This window comes from Anas acuta, chromosome 15 (assembly GCF_963932015.1).
Source record: "Anas acuta chromosome 15, bAnaAcu1.1, whole genome shotgun sequence".
NCBI classification, from domain to species: Eukaryota; Metazoa; Chordata; class Aves; order Anseriformes; family Anatidae; genus Anas; species Anas acuta.
This window is the reverse complement of record NC_088993.1, coordinates 5,018,076-5,034,293: the sequence shown is the minus strand read 5'-3', so window position 1 is coordinate 5,034,293 and position 16,218 is coordinate 5,018,076. Positions and strand designations below refer to the sequence as shown.

Genomic DNA, 16,218 nt, shown 5'->3' with positions numbered 1-16,218 from the left:
TTGACCAGTATCTAGAATTGGCACCTGCATTCCTCCTAAGAGAGAAGCACAGGGATGCTGGGCATCTTCATCCGAGGATGGGGACCAAGGACAGGCGTATTATTTCAAAACAGAGGAGGGACAAAAGAAAAATCAGTTTGTTTCCAACCAAAATCCTACCAGAAGATCTACCACTACTCTGCTTCCTAACAGAAGCAGGACACTGCTCCCTCACCAGAAGCACTGCCCTGCAGGGGTTGTGCAGGCTGCCTTCCACCCTCACCATGTGTTTGGCTGACCAGCCAGAAGCGGAGGTGTCCCAGGAGCAGACCACCTTTACTTAGCTGAGGAGTAAGGCGGTTTTCTGTGTGAAACCTTTCCAATCTCAACTCCACAGAAGAGTAGAAACATTTGGTGCTGAAATGGGTGACACAGACTAGGAACATTTACTGGTTTTCAAATAAAAAAAGAAACCTTTTTATTTTCCTACTCACTACAAGGTGATCAAAAAGAAATGTATGAGTAAGCCAGCAGAGCTCTTAAGTGTTTGACAATAAAATGTGCAAACTCTTTCCTTGTAGCTCACAAGTCCAAGACAATCCAAACTGATGCTGAATACTTTTGACTTTTCTGTAGGACCTGAAAGCCACATGCAATTTATACCGGAGTGCTGTCCACACACCAGTACACTCCCCTGCCCCCAGCGTATTTTCTCTTTTATGATTTTAGAATCATGGCAAACTGCATCTAACACACATCAAAAAATCACTTATAAGACAGGACTGGCAAAAATCAAAGAACATTATCTGTTGGAATTTTTCAGAATTCAGATGCACCACCCCACAAGCATACCATTTTTAAGAAAATCATGCTTTATTAGGAGAAAAACACAACACCATCTTGATCATATACATACAGGTAACATGCCAGAAGTATTATCATTTTAGGCACTAACTTGATTTCCAGTCATGATCTGTATGCTTAACACCAAGCAATTTTCCACTTTTAATCATCATAACAAACAAGGTGTAAATTCATGCGATGAGTTCTAAAAAAAATACGACCATGTCTGACCTATTTAAAGCGCGATTAAGAACAAAATTGAAAAGGTCCTCACTAAGTATCCTTAAGTAGCAGCAGCCAGTTCCCTGGCAGGTCAGCCTATATTTCTCTCTCATTTATATTGCAAAGCCAAGGCACTCTAACACTCTTTGCAATTCTTGTGTTCTTAGAATTACTGCCTGGTTTTGACTATTCCTTATCATTAGTGATAAGTGTCACATCCAAATTTGCAAGCTGACCGGAGACCTCAGTCACCGATCCCCCAAAGAAGTTGTTTCCCTTCAACAGAAAGATTAGCTTTATGTCTTTAGGAGGAAATTCTATTCCAGCTTGCTTCCCAAGCAGCAGTGATGTTCATATTTACTCAAACAAAGACATAGGTGTATGTATGTGTTTATATATATATATTATATTTTTTTTTCAGATGCTAATTTAAGCCAGTTGTGGTAAAGTGACTGAATTCTATGTTGAACAGATTTCGAGTACCCCCCTACCTGGATGAATTTCCATTGATAATTCCAAAGGAGTTCAGTATTCCCATGCAAGTAAAACTCTTCTTTAACTACATACACTATTTCACATCAGTTCACACTCATCTCTTGCTACAACCTTCAGAAAATCACTAGTTAAATGAGCAGCTACATTAAAAACAGTTTTCTTCAGTTAATTTGTCACAGTTAATATCACTGCAAAACAAACTTCTGTTTAACCCCAGTAGGCAGCTCAGCACCACACAGCTGCTCTCTCCTTCCCCCACGTGGATGGGTGACGGCACTGGAAACATTAACATGAAAAAATCCATGGTTCGACATAAATACTGTTTAATAGGTAAAGCAAAAGCTGCGTGCACAAGCAAAGCAAAACAAGGACTCCTTCACTGCTTCCCCCTGGTGTTCAGCCATTTCCAGGACAGCTGGGATTCACCACGTGTAACGGCAACTCGGGAAGACAAACCCCGTACCTCCGAACATCCCTCCCACCTCCTTCTTTCCCCTAGCTTTTATTACTGAGCACACCGCCACGCGGTATGGAGCATGGCTTTGGTTAGCTGCACTCAGCAGTCCCGGCTGCGTCCCCTTCCCTTCCTACTCACCAGCAGGGCAGCATGAGAAACAGAGATGACCTTGATGCTGTGTAACCACTGCACAGCAATGTCTAGAACATCAGTGTGCTATCAATAGTGTTTTCAACACAAATCCAAAACATAGCACAAGCTACTATGAAGAAAATTAACTCTATCCCAGACAAAACCGGTAAAAATATCCACCCCTCATTCCACACCATTTACATTATGCTCAAGTCCCACCTTATCCAGTATGTGCTCACTGATCACTATCCTTCAACTCATACCCACGTATCGTTCCCTTAGTCTATGAACCACCCCTGTGAAATGTCCATAAACTGCCCACAGAGTTCATTTAGTCTATGGCTTAGGTTCTAACTGTTCAGATGCTCATTTAGGACAGTGGAGGTCGCATGTTGCCAAAACCACTACGCACCAAAACCCAGAATTCTGGTTTCGGAATCTTTGGATTAAAATAGAGGATTTTGTTTGTTTGTTTTATCATTCAGCTTTAAATGAGGGTTCTGAGAGAGTTCTACAATAATCTAGGCAGGTATACGCCAACATAACGTATTTTTTACTTTGGCTATACTCAAAGGAAAAGGCCATCTTCATCTAATGACCTTTCACCTCGTTAAACAACATGAAAAATAGAACAAGTATGTCTTCATGTAGATGAGCATTAAGGTTATGAAATAATTGACCTAAACCAACCAAACTAAACCAAATGTAGAACAGACTTCCAAGAAGACAACCAGATGCTTCTAATGTAATGTATGCACACTCCCACGAGTCATGGGCTGCGACAGCTTTATCATAACATTCTTGTAATGCTAAAGAATCCAGTAGGCACAAGAATTTGAGTGACAGTGTACATATGGCAAGTGATATAAACACGATAGGACACGTAACATTTATAGTAAGTACAAATACTGTGAACTTTGGTTTCATTAATAACTCAGGAGAGATCGGATACGTATGTTGTACTTCAATCCAAAAGCTAAGGCACTGATAGCCCCTCACGGGCAAGACATTGTGGGTCACCTCCTTCTCCCCTGCCTCACATGTATACATTCTGAATTCCGGCTTTTAAAGAGGGCGAGGTCACATCACATGGCACCTTCCTATCCTCAACCTGGCAAGCACGGAATAGCTTAAAATGCCAGCAGGACAATATGGCTCCGAGACCTATGTGGAACATTTTTAGAGGCTCAGACTAAATGCATCTTGTCTCTTTGCAGTTGAGACAGTTGCCCTAACTAGCATGATTTATGCAAACCAAAACCAAAGAACTACATTTCATAAACAGACTGTTTAAAGAAAAGTTCATGACAGAGGACTGTTTCACAAGTGTCCATAAATACATATAATAATGTGCAACTCAGGATAAGACTGAGAACAGTGTCCAAGTTCAGAAAACCCAAGGGGAATATGCATGACATCTGCAAATCAGCCACACAAAACAAAGTTAAATACCTCTTTGTCAGAATCTAAAACCTAAGCCATCAGTCCCGGAGAGCTGACAGTACCGTGTCACAGCCAGCTTCTCATCCAGCACGTACTCGGAAGATCAACATTAACCAGCTTCATAACGGAAGCAAAGAAACCATGTCCTAAGTGCCAAAACAAAAACTTATTGAGGTAAGGCAAATCTGCGTGGAATTACTTTCTGAGAACTCAGTTCCAGCAGGATTTTTTCTTTAATAAACATTGAAAAAAAAAGGTCATTGTCCTTAGATAAATATCTTCTATTTTCTCATGTCCCTGTCACGTTAGCTGATCAGCAGTAATCTTCCACAATTCCTATAGGAGAAAAAATATTTATAGTTAATTCTCAGGCCAGCAGACTGTTATTTGATAATGTTAAACATGCACACTTTAACACAACTTTTAAGACACACTCTATAGTCAATCCAACTCTCTAGTCTCTTAGAATGACCACCAAATTGTCCTTGAGACAGCAACAGAACTGAGTCCTTTATTCCTGCAGCATGGATTTTATTATTATTATTATTTTATAATAATAAGTAGTATAATTCAGGTAGTTTCTTAAAATTATTTCATTGGTCTACATAATTTTCTGCCGCATTTTGACTGAGAATCTTGCTCTTTTTCTTAGCCTGCATTGACAAATGCTTCCAATAATGCCAATAAAGATACAACTGAAAAAGTACTTGATGTACTGAGGAATCAAGGTCCCACAAGTGCATGTTTTATCCACACACACACATTTCTCAATCCACTGTACAACACAGATGAAAAACAGAGCACTTCATTTTTGTAGAACAAATCAGTATAAGCTTTGCCTGTCATATAAAGATTAGTAATCAGACTATCATATACTCATCACCATGACATCTTGAATTGTGGCAGTGTACTTCACAATAAAAAAACACGTGTGTGTTTTAAAAAATGCATCTATTTCAAAGACCAGTAGCAACCTTCTATAGAAAGTATGCAGGGAACGAGTTTACACATTTAGATATAACCTGTATTATATTTTTACACTTGTAAAAATATAATTGTTATAAATCATATGTGCAAAACTTGGTACCTGAAGGTGTCAGCACCAACTAGAAAAATAAATCAATCTCACAAAACAACTCTGGTCCCCAGAATCTTACTATGCACACATACTGTAGTAGACAAAGCAATAGCATGTTGACTACATGGTAATAGATTTGCAATCCACTATAAGACTTGCAAATTCTCCCAAAAGGTCAGTTAATTTGTATCACTATAGAAGCTAGCAAGCTACTAGCTAGCCTGCACAATATTCGTAAGAGAAGACAACTGAGGAAAAAAAAATAGAGAGAGAGAACCACGAATGCTTGGAATGTAATTAGAAAACCAGAAATAACGTATCTGATACATTTCTGAATACCAGAAGTTTACTACTAATCAACTTCTTCATAGGTATTAGAATATTATTACCTTAACCCTGAGCTGAGAAAGGAATTATGAAAACTATAAAATGAAAGCTCTTTTACAAGCAAATAAATGAAAAGAGATATTGGTCCATTTTCTAGTCAATCGCAACACATGTATTTTACAAAGTAATGGAAATTGCACTCATTTCCTCAGAAGTTAAGAAACAATCTAAGCCATTGTATTGCTCCATAATAGCAAAGGGCACGTTATGTCAATTTAGTATAGATTATGTAAGCACGGACAAGAATTATTTTAAAATAATAAACAGATAAATGGAAATAAGAAGGTAATATTTATTCTCCTGTTCTTACTTCATATTAAGTAAACAGCTAAAATCTAATTTGAGATTATTAGCCCAACACATTACATTTATTTTAATGAATGCCACTTACCAACTGCTCGATCCGTTCATAACTGAGAAACTGGCAGAAATCAGGCTTAATGGGCTCTACAATGTATTTCATTTTTCCATCCTGGAGATTCTCCAGATCATTTAGAGTATTTCTAAAGTGGCTGTAGGCTTCGCATGTAATATCCATATGTCTTAAAGTGAAGTTCAGTCTGGCAAAAAAATATTTAATTTAAAACCTTTCTCCTATACTGGTTTCTTAAAGAGCTATGTGACTTTCCTCAGCTAATGGCAAATGTGGGTCTTCTCAGTGTAATTAACTCTCACAGTCAAAGAAGTAACCCCTGCTGCCCCCAAAAAGCTGATGAGACATGCTATCCATAAGCCAGGAAATTTTGCATGAAGCTCTCCATTGATCTTATCGCATTTTGCCTCAACAAAATCACTAATTTAGCTTCTGGGAGAAACGTTTTTCAACAAATCATATGAATAGCTACTGCTTACACATCTTTACACACGGACTATGTATACATTACTTCATGAACAGACTACAACATGTGAGTACTCAAAAACATACAAAGATTCCTTCAAAGAAAACACAAGAGAAATTGTTATGGAGGGATGCAGGCTGGAAGATTATGTCCTCATTCTAAGCTCCTTCACTGTACTCGACACTTTAGTCCATGACCTCCTAAATACACAGCACACTTTACACACAGTACACACCAAGTACTGCAGATCACACTAGCCAACTATTTACCTTTATTTGCACAGAGGTTATCTATCTGATGCAAGACACAAGTAAGACCACAAAAGCCAAACTCTTCTGGAAGTAAAATTCTGAACTGATAAAAATTAAATAAGTATAAAACCAAATGCATTTACTGCAGCCTTTGATCAACCAATTCAATAATCATAAAACCTTCAAGTAAATCGGGGTTTCTTCCAAATAAAGGTAAGCATGTAAAATTTTAGTGCTTCTTGGTAATACTTGCCTCTTTTCTATTGCTAGGAAAACTGTGCAAGATTTTTTCAAGTTGTGTGAGATTCTATACAGCGTTCTGAACAAGGCATCTGTCAGGTCATCATCATAGAACACTACAGGAAAAAGAGCACAGAGTATGTACATTTAAGAGTAGTACTTACTTAAATCTCAGGCATGAAACAACAACAAACCTTAATTAGATCATTCTAATCAAATAAGTCATTATTTGAGCTTTTTATAAGTCATTATTTTAGCTAAATCCCAAAGTATTATATTTTTAATGGCAACAACTGACCCTATATCAATATCCACTGCTGCTCTTTATGTCAGACCTTCTTAAAGATTTCTCTTCTGTCTATGGCAATCCCTTCCGTCAGGCAACTTACAAAACTTTAACAAAAACTCCCTCATCCTGGAAATATCTTACCGTAAAGCTAAAAAAGGCATGATATCACAGTGTATAGGAACACCTTTATTTAATAATAAGAATTAAAAAAGCAGTAAATTATACCACTATGAGCGTATCTTTTTGGAAGCCAGTTTTCCAATATCTTTCAATATCATAACTAAAAATAATCCTCCTTTACTTAAATATTAAAAGAAGTTTTTCTATACAGATAAGCTAGCTCGTCTTTTTTCTTTCCATTAAGCAAGAATGGAAAGTAAGTGAAAAATGTCTGAAGGGACACACTCTAAGGGTAAGAGCAATGCTTGAGACTTCTTTTCCACATTACAGTACACGTGATTTTGACCATCAATCTTTATTTGTATAGAGGTTATTTGATGAAAGACAAAGGTAGGACAACAACACTTAACTCTTTTTTTTCTGAAAGTCAATTTCATCACTTATGTGTGATTATGTTCTCTGAGTAATTTATTTAGTTACAAAAATTACCACATAAAACGAAAGAAAAGGTTAGTGGATGTTTTCAGTGTCTCTTCTCCTATTGATAATTCAGATTGTAAATATAATTGTTTAAAAAAAAAATAAAGACAAGAACATGTGGCAGAGGTTTGACAAATTAGATAGGGATCTGATCTGTTAGATTTCAAAAGCGAATTAGGCATGGTTATGTTATTTACTCGTGTTTGATGTAAAAAGCTTACTGTTTACATTTTCATACCATCAGCTGCCATTATCACAGTGCAGTGGTCATGCAAATCAGCAATCTCTTCTTCAGACCAGCTAAAAAGAGCTTCCGGATCTGTAACAACAAAGATGGCTTTGGTGTACAGGGTTAACTGGCTCAAGTGTTTGATAGACTTAAAAACAAACAATCAAACATTTTAACTCCTCTGCTCATCTGCTACTCAGCAAGCAGAGCATCCCACTACAGGGAAATCACAGCCTCCGTTTGTTCCCTAAGTTCTCTGCAGTCCTTTGCTTTCTGTGCCATATGTCCAGTCCTCTCAGGATCGATTGGCACAAGTAAGTTTTCTTTGACATAAGAATTTACAACCAATTACTACCCTGTAGGAAGATCACAGATTTAACCAGAAAACAAATGCATTTTCATGCAAAATTTGATTAGGATTCCTGCTTAGTTATGCTTTCTAAAATTTAGACTTGGTTAAAATTTAGATGTTCTCTCTGATGGTCTAAAGATCACACAGCCTTTTCAACTAGCAGTATTAAATGCTATCATTTCATGAAAATTTCTAAGGTCCTAGAGAGGCTTTTGAAAGTCTAAAGGATGATTTTACTTCCCTACTTAGATGTTCTGTTTTTCTAATCATTACATCGAACTACTACAGTTAAGTGATACCAAAACCTAAAAAGCAAAGCAGGATTCATACACCCAAGTGCTATAATTTTGTGTTGACCTTAAATTTCTTTTACAAAAGGTCGATATTTGTAACTACTAGACAGCTTTACTGATCTGCTTTACTACTGTTAATTGCACTTTTAAAATTACTCACATTAACTGCCTTTTTTACTAAAAGTAGCAAACTGTATTCTCTTTCCAAATATGTAAAATATAACACATTCATCCCTACATTTGGAAAAAAAGATTTACACACCTTCAAGAGATCTTCTGTCCTCCCCCCGACCTTTCATTGTTTTGTATGCAAGCCATCATAAGCAACACAATACCATCACATCACAATCTGGATTATACAAATCCACGTCATTGTACTTGGATTTTGTTATCACTACATAATGACACACTGTATTTGCACTTCTGAATTTTGATCTCACTAAGCAAAGGACAACCACTATTCACTTATCCTCGACCTATCAGTAATCCTCTTCTTACTCATTAGCTAGCTGACTACATAAACAGTGGAGTGAACTTTTCTTGATGGATTTGAGAGGAAAAAAAATCATCACAAAGGACCTGTTACAACTACCTACCAGTGCAGAATTCATCTTTCAGCCAGTCAAGTTCCTTTACTTTAATTTCTCCTCCTGTGGGTGAAGAAAGACCACAACAGTCACAAACAGCCCTTCAGCCAGTGCTGCAACAAGTGACAAAGATGTATTATGAGGACACATGAAACAAATAAGGTTGAACATCAAATCATTTACTTTACAAAACCAGTTACCCCTGACAAAAGGAATGTAAGATGAACTTAAAGATCAGAAACACCCCACTTTCTCTTCTACATATCTCAGCTGCAAAATACTTCTCAGAGTTCCACCTCTGTCATTTACACTCTGTTTACATGACCCTTGGCACCTAGACATCTGTGATCCTCCAAGTACCTCAGTGAAACTAACACAATGACTACAACCACAGCTTGTCTTAACTGCTGACCAAAGAAAGATCAAGTATTTTGCTCTTTTCCAAAGGAAGCTGTCCCATTATGGACCACATATAGATTTCTTCCATCTTTCTAAATGAGTGACTTTTAACCAAGACAGAAGTTTAATTTTACATGTAAACACGCCACATTGCTAATGACTTAAGTTGTTTAATCCCAAAGGAATTCCACAGATAGGCAATAGTACAAGTATCGACTGCACAGCACTTACCTCCTGGCTCCATCAAATGTTTGTTTAATGCAACATTTTGTTCACACATGGCCAGGAGATCGTCACCAACATCTGGAAAGAAGCAGTGACAATATTCAAAATAAGATTATTTTACATGTGCTGCGTGTGTCCCTAACCTCTCAGACTAACTCTCTAAATTTCTGTCAAACTGATGAGATTACGGAAAATTCAGAGCAACTCTCTCCCTTGATAACTGCTTCCCTAGCATTCTACTTGCTTGTGTCTTTCAGTACTAAGCTCTGAGTCATCCTTGAATAACGACATTAGGTTGCTGTACTTTAACAGGCAAACTATCCTGAACTCACAGCAACATACTGTTTTTTAAAATGCTTGCACCTAGAAATATTACTGCTTTTTCATCCTGTTGTGAAAGTTATTGCTACTTTTCAATAAACACAATTTTATACACATTGATAACAAATTATTAATTAAAAAAAGAATAGATGAGGATGAAAATCCCAGGATGAAAATACTGCTTTGTGGAGCTTCATGAAAATATTTCATTAAAAGCAAGTGCCTTACCTGTGCAATAAACTCTGCTGGCAACTGTTCCCATGATAATGCTTGTAACTCCAGTGCCAGCTCCAAGCTCTAGTACTGTGCAACACCTGAACATGTCCCGTTTAAACAGAACGTAGTCAGCAAGGAGAAAAGCCGCACGCCAGACCTTCAGATAAGAGATGCAGTTACACTGGGCACATTCTGAAGCACAATCCATGAACAGCAAGATAATACAAGGTACAATACCTACTTGTTTTCCAACATCTTCTAAGGGGGTTGCCATAGTATGCTCTGTGAAAATGGAGGAGGAGCAGAAATAATTGCTTTAAAACATTGTTCAAATCAAGCTCCATAGGAAGTAGCAAATTTGAAAAGTCAGTTCATGCTTCCCTTTTATATCTAGAACTAACCACTGTTCATTTTAAATAGTAATGCTAGATAATGCAGAAGACCCCACTCTAGTGAAGTAGGACCATTCCCCTATGGTATGCTACTGCCCAAATCACTTCTGGAGAAAAGCAGTTTGTTTTTAAAATACTTACAATATCACAGTATTATGTTTGGTTTATTATCTCCTTTCACTTAACTACTTTTGTTTAATTTATAAGAGCTATTTTTCTTTTGTTTTACCCAAACAGATATTTATCCCATTTCTCCTTGAACATAAGCTTGCTATTTACCTATTTTAACAACATCAGTGCAAGTGCATTCTTGTTCTTCGTCTTCAAAATCATCTTCTTTCCCTTTCATCAGAATTACAGGATATACCCTATCCCTTGAAAGATCCTCTGCCTCTAAATCAGAAGTGCTTCGAGGTCTTCTGACCACTTCCAAGTCTCCATCATCATCCAGCAGAGCTTCTAGTCCTTCAGTATTCGATTCCCTTTCATTTTTTAGATTATTCCTGTCCTTGTCACACAGTTCATCTCCACTGCTGTACTGGTGTTCTCTTTCAGCTGTAGATTCTCTTCCAGATTTCTCAGATGCCGAATTGTCTGTGTTCCAAAGGAGTTTGAAATGCGACAGGAATACTGCAAGAACACGGAGCAGGAGGAGGAAGAATATTAAGATTAGCACTAGGCAAGAACAGAATCTGTAGGCCAATTTCCAGATGCATGACATTTTGATGTGCATTTCATATATTATAAAAATACAGAAGATTGCAAATCATACAGGTATATTGAAATATAGTTCTATTTGCTAGGAAGAAATATTTCTGCTACTAAGTTCTGTCACGGTAGGAATAAATGAAGCACTTCCACAGTCTACTGGTTGACTCAACATCTACTCCGTAAAAGTTTATGTTTTCACCTGATATAATAACACCTCTTTTAGCAACTGGGAAAAGGAATGTTTTTTTTACATTCTTCAAGAGAACTTCTGCTGAGACAAGCTTAAACCAAGTTGAAAGAAGAATTAATATAATAAATTACGATTTGTATCTTTATGTTGATTTAGTTCCTGTTTTAAAAGAAACTAACATGTTCTAGTAAAAAGTAAACAGAATTACTTTTACTATTTAAAAAGTCTTTTGAGATTCACCTAACTTTTTACCTTGAAATCAGCTTAAAGCAGAATGAGACAGCACAAATAGGCAATCTGTCTCTTATCAGCTTAGGCTGAACATACTGACATGCTACCACTTTTTTTTTTTTTTTTTTTTTTTTTTAAGCAAGAACATGACCAGTGAAAAAGGTCAATACCAGCAGGATTCTAAGAATTTCTTACAATTGTGTTTTTTCTTATCAAAGGGAAACCAATTGCCACTATTGCTTTCAACAGCTCCACAGTGTATGAAGTTCTATTGTCACATTTGTTAAGTTAAAGCTGTCACACTACAATCCAGTTCTGACCTGGCAAATTCCTTTATTCCAGAGTACACAGCACTGACTCTCATTTTGTTGTGTTGAAAGGATCTTCACATCACAGCAAATGAATGCTAGTCATTGTGACAACACATCACAGCATTAACTACCTGATTTTGAGCTGATCAAGGTCATAATTAGTTTCTACTTCCTTGGAAAGCCTTTTGACCCTCTTGTCTCTTATACTTTTTTTTTTTTTTTTTTTACATTAGCATGCACTAGAATAACTGCAAGATTTTTTTATTTTTAAAGTCTCAACTAGATTTGAAAAACAATTAACACTTTTGTCACAGCAGAAGAGATACTTTTCTGCAGAACATTTTAGTAACAGCTTCAAAGTCATTTTCCCTGACAACCTTACAGAAGCCCACAAACTGGCAGAGGCATTCATTTGTCAATTCATTTCCACTACGGCCTTGACTCTTCAAATTATACAAGCCATTGCTAATGTGAGTCCATTGCTATACTGAGCTTTGTCATTGCTTTTTTTTTAAAACAAACAAACAAACAAATAAATAAATAAGCTGTTAGGTTCCTCTGGAACAAATGGTAAATCATCACTTAAAAATTTTATAGAAATCATGAATAATTATCTTTTTATTTTAAGTGATAATATTTAAAACCAATAGCTTCTCAGCTTTAGTCTACATGCAAGAAACATCCTAACTTTTTAACATGATTCCCAAGGTGCTGTCCTGAGATTACAGATAAATAAAATTAAGCCGTCATGAAGGTTAATGTGGTTATTTCTTCTCAGAAAGTAACTTGTGTTTTTTTTTTTTTTTTTAAGATGGGTTGTCTACAAATTCCACATTAATAGTTTTAATTTATGTATTTAATTTCACAAGGACAATCCAGTTAGCCCTCTTCCTAAAGACTGAGCAGGAAGCAATTCTGCTTCTAGCCGGAGCAAAATATGTACTGGTTACTATCAACCATTCAAAAGAGGATTCAGCCATTACAAAGATATTCAAATATACTTAAAATACAGTTCCATCAGTCTAAATACACATTACCTGGTTGTCCAACTGCATTCAACCGTACCATGAGATGTCTCCTGTTTGGACAGTGTATGTGAACGTCAGAAAGCACAGTGTCACTTTTGAACGTGAGGCTATCCATCTCCTCTGTCACATCTCCCATGATACGCTGGTGAGAGGCACATTTACAGTAACCAGCTTCCTGTGCAGTGCTGTCACGAAGAGACCCAATAGTTTCTGTCAGCAGGCGTCAGGCAGCAGCTCTGCTTGGCGAGACAACCTCACGGCGCAGGTACTGAGAAGAGCTCATGCAAGCTGCAGTCGTGCAAGCTCCCCCATGCTCCAATACGACACCAAGTTGTGAATTTGGATACTCAACCTAAAACCAAATACAGACAGCTTTTAGTTATATAGTGTTGTTCCAGCAGCATTTTAGAAGATTAAAATACGGTTTCACTGGACTATAAAGTTGCAATGCTTCAATGCTCTCATTAGCAATGCTCCACTGTACCATCACCAGCAGCTTGCCGGCAGATACCACGTACTTTAGGTAGTAGAGCTGCTAATTAGCTAGTCTTAAAAACTAACAAACCCGTGAAAAAGCAAGTGTGAATGTACAGTTTGACAAAGCCAAGTCTTCACTGAAATGACTTGAGCACATAGCTTGCCGATCAGGGCAGGTAAGGCACCGTGCCTGCCATCCCGGCGCTCTGTATTTCCCCTCGTTCCCTCACACCCACAGCTCCGCTGGGGCACGAGCGGGTGCCTGACCCCCCGGGCACACGGGGCGAGAGGCGCCGTTTCTTTCCCCACACGCCCCAAACCGGGCGTTTGGCGGGGGGCTCGCGAAGCGCCGCCGAGCCGCAGACGCCGACCCAGAACCGCGTCCCACGCCCTGAGGCTGCAGGCTCGGCCCTCACGCCCCCCCCCGCCCCCCGCTACCTCCCGCAGCCCGGGCCCCGCCGCCATGGCGGAGCCGCCGGCCCCTTCCGGCGCGCAGCTGACGCGAGGCCGCCGCGGCGCTGAGGAACTGCCGGGGCCGTTCGTGCCCGCTCCCGAGCCCTGCGCGGCTCCTCACAGCAAACGCTGAGGTGGCTTCGCGCTGCGCTGTGGTGTAGGCGCTGGCCCCTCGCAGGCACGCAGAGGTTCTGCAATTAGCGCTAAGCCCGAGGTGGGGTGCGGCACGCTGGCAAAAGGAGTCGTCAGCAAAGTTCTGTCAGTCTCTAAAGCAGCCGCAGCGCTTAGGCAGCGAACCCACGCTCCCCACTGCCGTTAGTTACTTGGCTCAGAGCTACGCTGCCTCGCTTCATACCCAGCTCCATGCAAAACTTCAAAACACGCCAGCACAGAACAAAACCAAAGGGGCAAGCGGGCAGAGCACTTTGTAGCCGCAGTGTCAGAGCTGCTGCTGCCGCAGTGGGGTTAGATGGAGCTACAGCCGCAGCCGTGCACTGACTGGAGGCAGGAGCTTTGCTTAACCCCAAAGTTTTCACCAGGTGTAATGAGCCGGGTAAAATAAAGAAGCCCGAGTCAGGTGTTGAGCAGGAACACTGTGCCAGAATGCTTGGGGAAACTAGTCAGAGATGTAGGCAACTTGCAGCGTTAGGCACCCGCTGACCAGCGGCTTCTATTACCCACACCTCGGGTCTAAGGGTCTGGGACAGGCACAGCAGGGCCCAGGACAGGCTGCTCTCCCCTGGCACCACAGTGCCTGGCCGGGCAGCCTGTGGGTGCCACGTGCTGTGGTGGCCGGGCTGCCCACACCTCTGGTTCCCAGTCTCTGTGCAGCATCAGGCATAGCTATGCTCTAACTCCTATCTGGATTCTAGCTCAGTTCCTCTTCAAGGGCTAGTCAAGCTGTTCCTATCTAAACTGCTGGAGGACCTGGCTCAAAAGCAGGCATCTACATATTAATTACTTGCTATATGATACTATATACTATGATAGAGTTGCTACGCATGATCCTTGTATTTTTCTTGAGTGGATGCTTGTAGCAAAGAAAGATTTTAAAAAAATCAATACTCTTAGAAAAAACTTGGAATGTAATGCAAAGTCTGTATTTTTAGACGTCTTTCTGTTTCTTGTTATTTGCATCTATTTATAAAGACTAAGAATTATTAAGAGAGTGTAGCAATCTTTCCCTGTATTTACAGTCTAAGTGGTAATGAAATGGAAAACACAGTGAGCCATTCAGACCTCTCCTTGGAGTGTCTGTGGGTGAATATCTGACAAAATGCTTCGGAGATTTGTTTTCCTTTTGTCTGGCTCCTGTGAAAGACCAGAATATTATTTGCTTCCTGTGGTGATACTCTGCCAGTTAAGTTATTACTGCAGTCTCTCTCTGCTGGCATATTCTCCAGTGCTATAAAGCACTAACAACATGCAGACAAGGCAGATATTTGTCACAAAATCTTACCAGTTTGTAGTAGGAGATACTTTACTGGTGTGCAGACAAAGTTTGTAGTTTGCAGTTAAAAAGTTAGGCGATTCGCTCCATTACACACGTGTTTTAAACACAAGAGCATATTGTATGACAAATGGAGCTGTTATAATTTATTTTCTAAAAAATGCAATTACCTTGTTTCACATAGATAATATCATTAGGCAAAGCAGGAATAGCTCATGGCTGCAGGTCTTAAAGGAGCCAGCGTGGTTGCAGACATTCTAATGCAGTTGACAGCTAGCTGACGATCTAGCTGTGCAGATGCAGTTTCTGGACTACACACAAGAGGGCTTCAGCAACGAGGCAGTCCATGGATGAGTAGGAGCTGTGGGCTGGTAACAGCTGCAGGGATACACCTAAAAAGAGGAAAGCTTCAGACCAAGAAATGCCCCTGAAGCTCTGAAGGGATGCCCCACAGCAGAAGGCAGATGGGTTCAACACTCATCCTCCCTCTCCACTGCAGCATAAAGGTTATGAGGACACGCCCCGAAGTGAGATTTTGGCTGTGTGCACTTCTGTAAGCAAAGCAGATGTGTAGTAATAACTTAGCAACCTCAACAACTCCTTGAAGTTGGTAAAGGTATTTAGTTTATAAAAACTTTACCTTTTCTGAGAGGTGTGGGAGGGAAGGCAAAGTCTGGGCTGGCCACATCTGGTGACAGAAAAATTAAAGTCATGTTTCTTCTTACATTTTCCCTGCTCTGGCTCATAATTTCTACTCCCAGCAGGACAGCTACAGTTGCTGAACTCACTACAGTCACCACTCAGAATGGCCCAACCAAAATGACCTCATCTGCATCCACTCAAAACTTCTGGCTCCCACTTCCTCACAGTGCTGTACTTTGCCCCTGACCAGGCTACCCCTGCCAGAAGCAAAATGAAAACTAGCTGCCATTAATTTCAATTGCCATTCCCTGTTCTTAGTCATGAACTGCTGGTGTGGAACAGCAGCATGAATGACAATGAAACGCTGGTGAAAACAGTGCATGAAGCTCACAGGCCAAAGATGCACTGTCCCTTTCATAGGGATTATACTTGTTTTTCCTGTGTCTTAAAAATAAA

General features: G+C 39.5%; 1 protein-coding gene across 2 annotated transcripts; it reads right to left on the bottom strand.

The window, feature by feature from the left end:
* Window positions 1-830: 830 nt before the first annotated feature.
* On the bottom strand, window positions 831-13,773 carry METTL22 (methyltransferase 22, Kin17 lysine). 2 transcript variants are annotated; one of them, XM_068699166.1, is made up of 11 exons: window positions 13,656-13,773; window positions 12,750-13,092; window positions 10,549-10,899; window positions 10,119-10,159; window positions 9,890-10,034; window positions 9,347-9,418; window positions 8,726-8,779; window positions 7,494-7,574; window positions 6,380-6,482; window positions 5,428-5,596; window positions 831-3,907 (listed from the first exon to the last, which is right to left on the bottom strand). In XM_068699166.1, exons 2-11 carry the CDS (start codon window positions 12,874-12,876, stop codon window positions 3,872-3,874), a joined length of 1,179 nt encoding a protein of 392 aa, XP_068555267.1. In that variant the 5' UTR covers window positions 12,877-13,092; window positions 13,656-13,773; the 3' UTR covers window positions 831-3,871. The 2 variants fall into 2 exon arrangements, with proteins under 2 accessions (XP_068555267.1, XP_068555268.1); XM_068699167.1 differs by lacking the exon at window positions 13,656-13,773 and having other exon boundaries at window positions 12,750-13,648.
* Window positions 13,774-16,218: the final 2,445 nt, after the last annotated feature.

Bases quoted from the DNA above. Each gene is read 5' to 3' on its own strand.
- METTL22 (XM_068699166.1), bottom strand. From the start codon at position 12,876: ATGGGAGATGTGACAGAGGAGATGGATAGCCTCACGTTCAAAAGTGAC. The intron at 10,160-10,548 runs GTAAATAGCAAG...CCATTTTCACAG, and splicing joins CACTGATGTTGTTAAAATAG to AGCATACTATGGCAACCCCC. The intron at 10,035-10,118 runs GTAGGTATTGTA...TCTTATCTGAAG, and splicing joins TAGAAGATGTTGGAAAACAA to GTCTGGCGTGCGGCTTTTCT.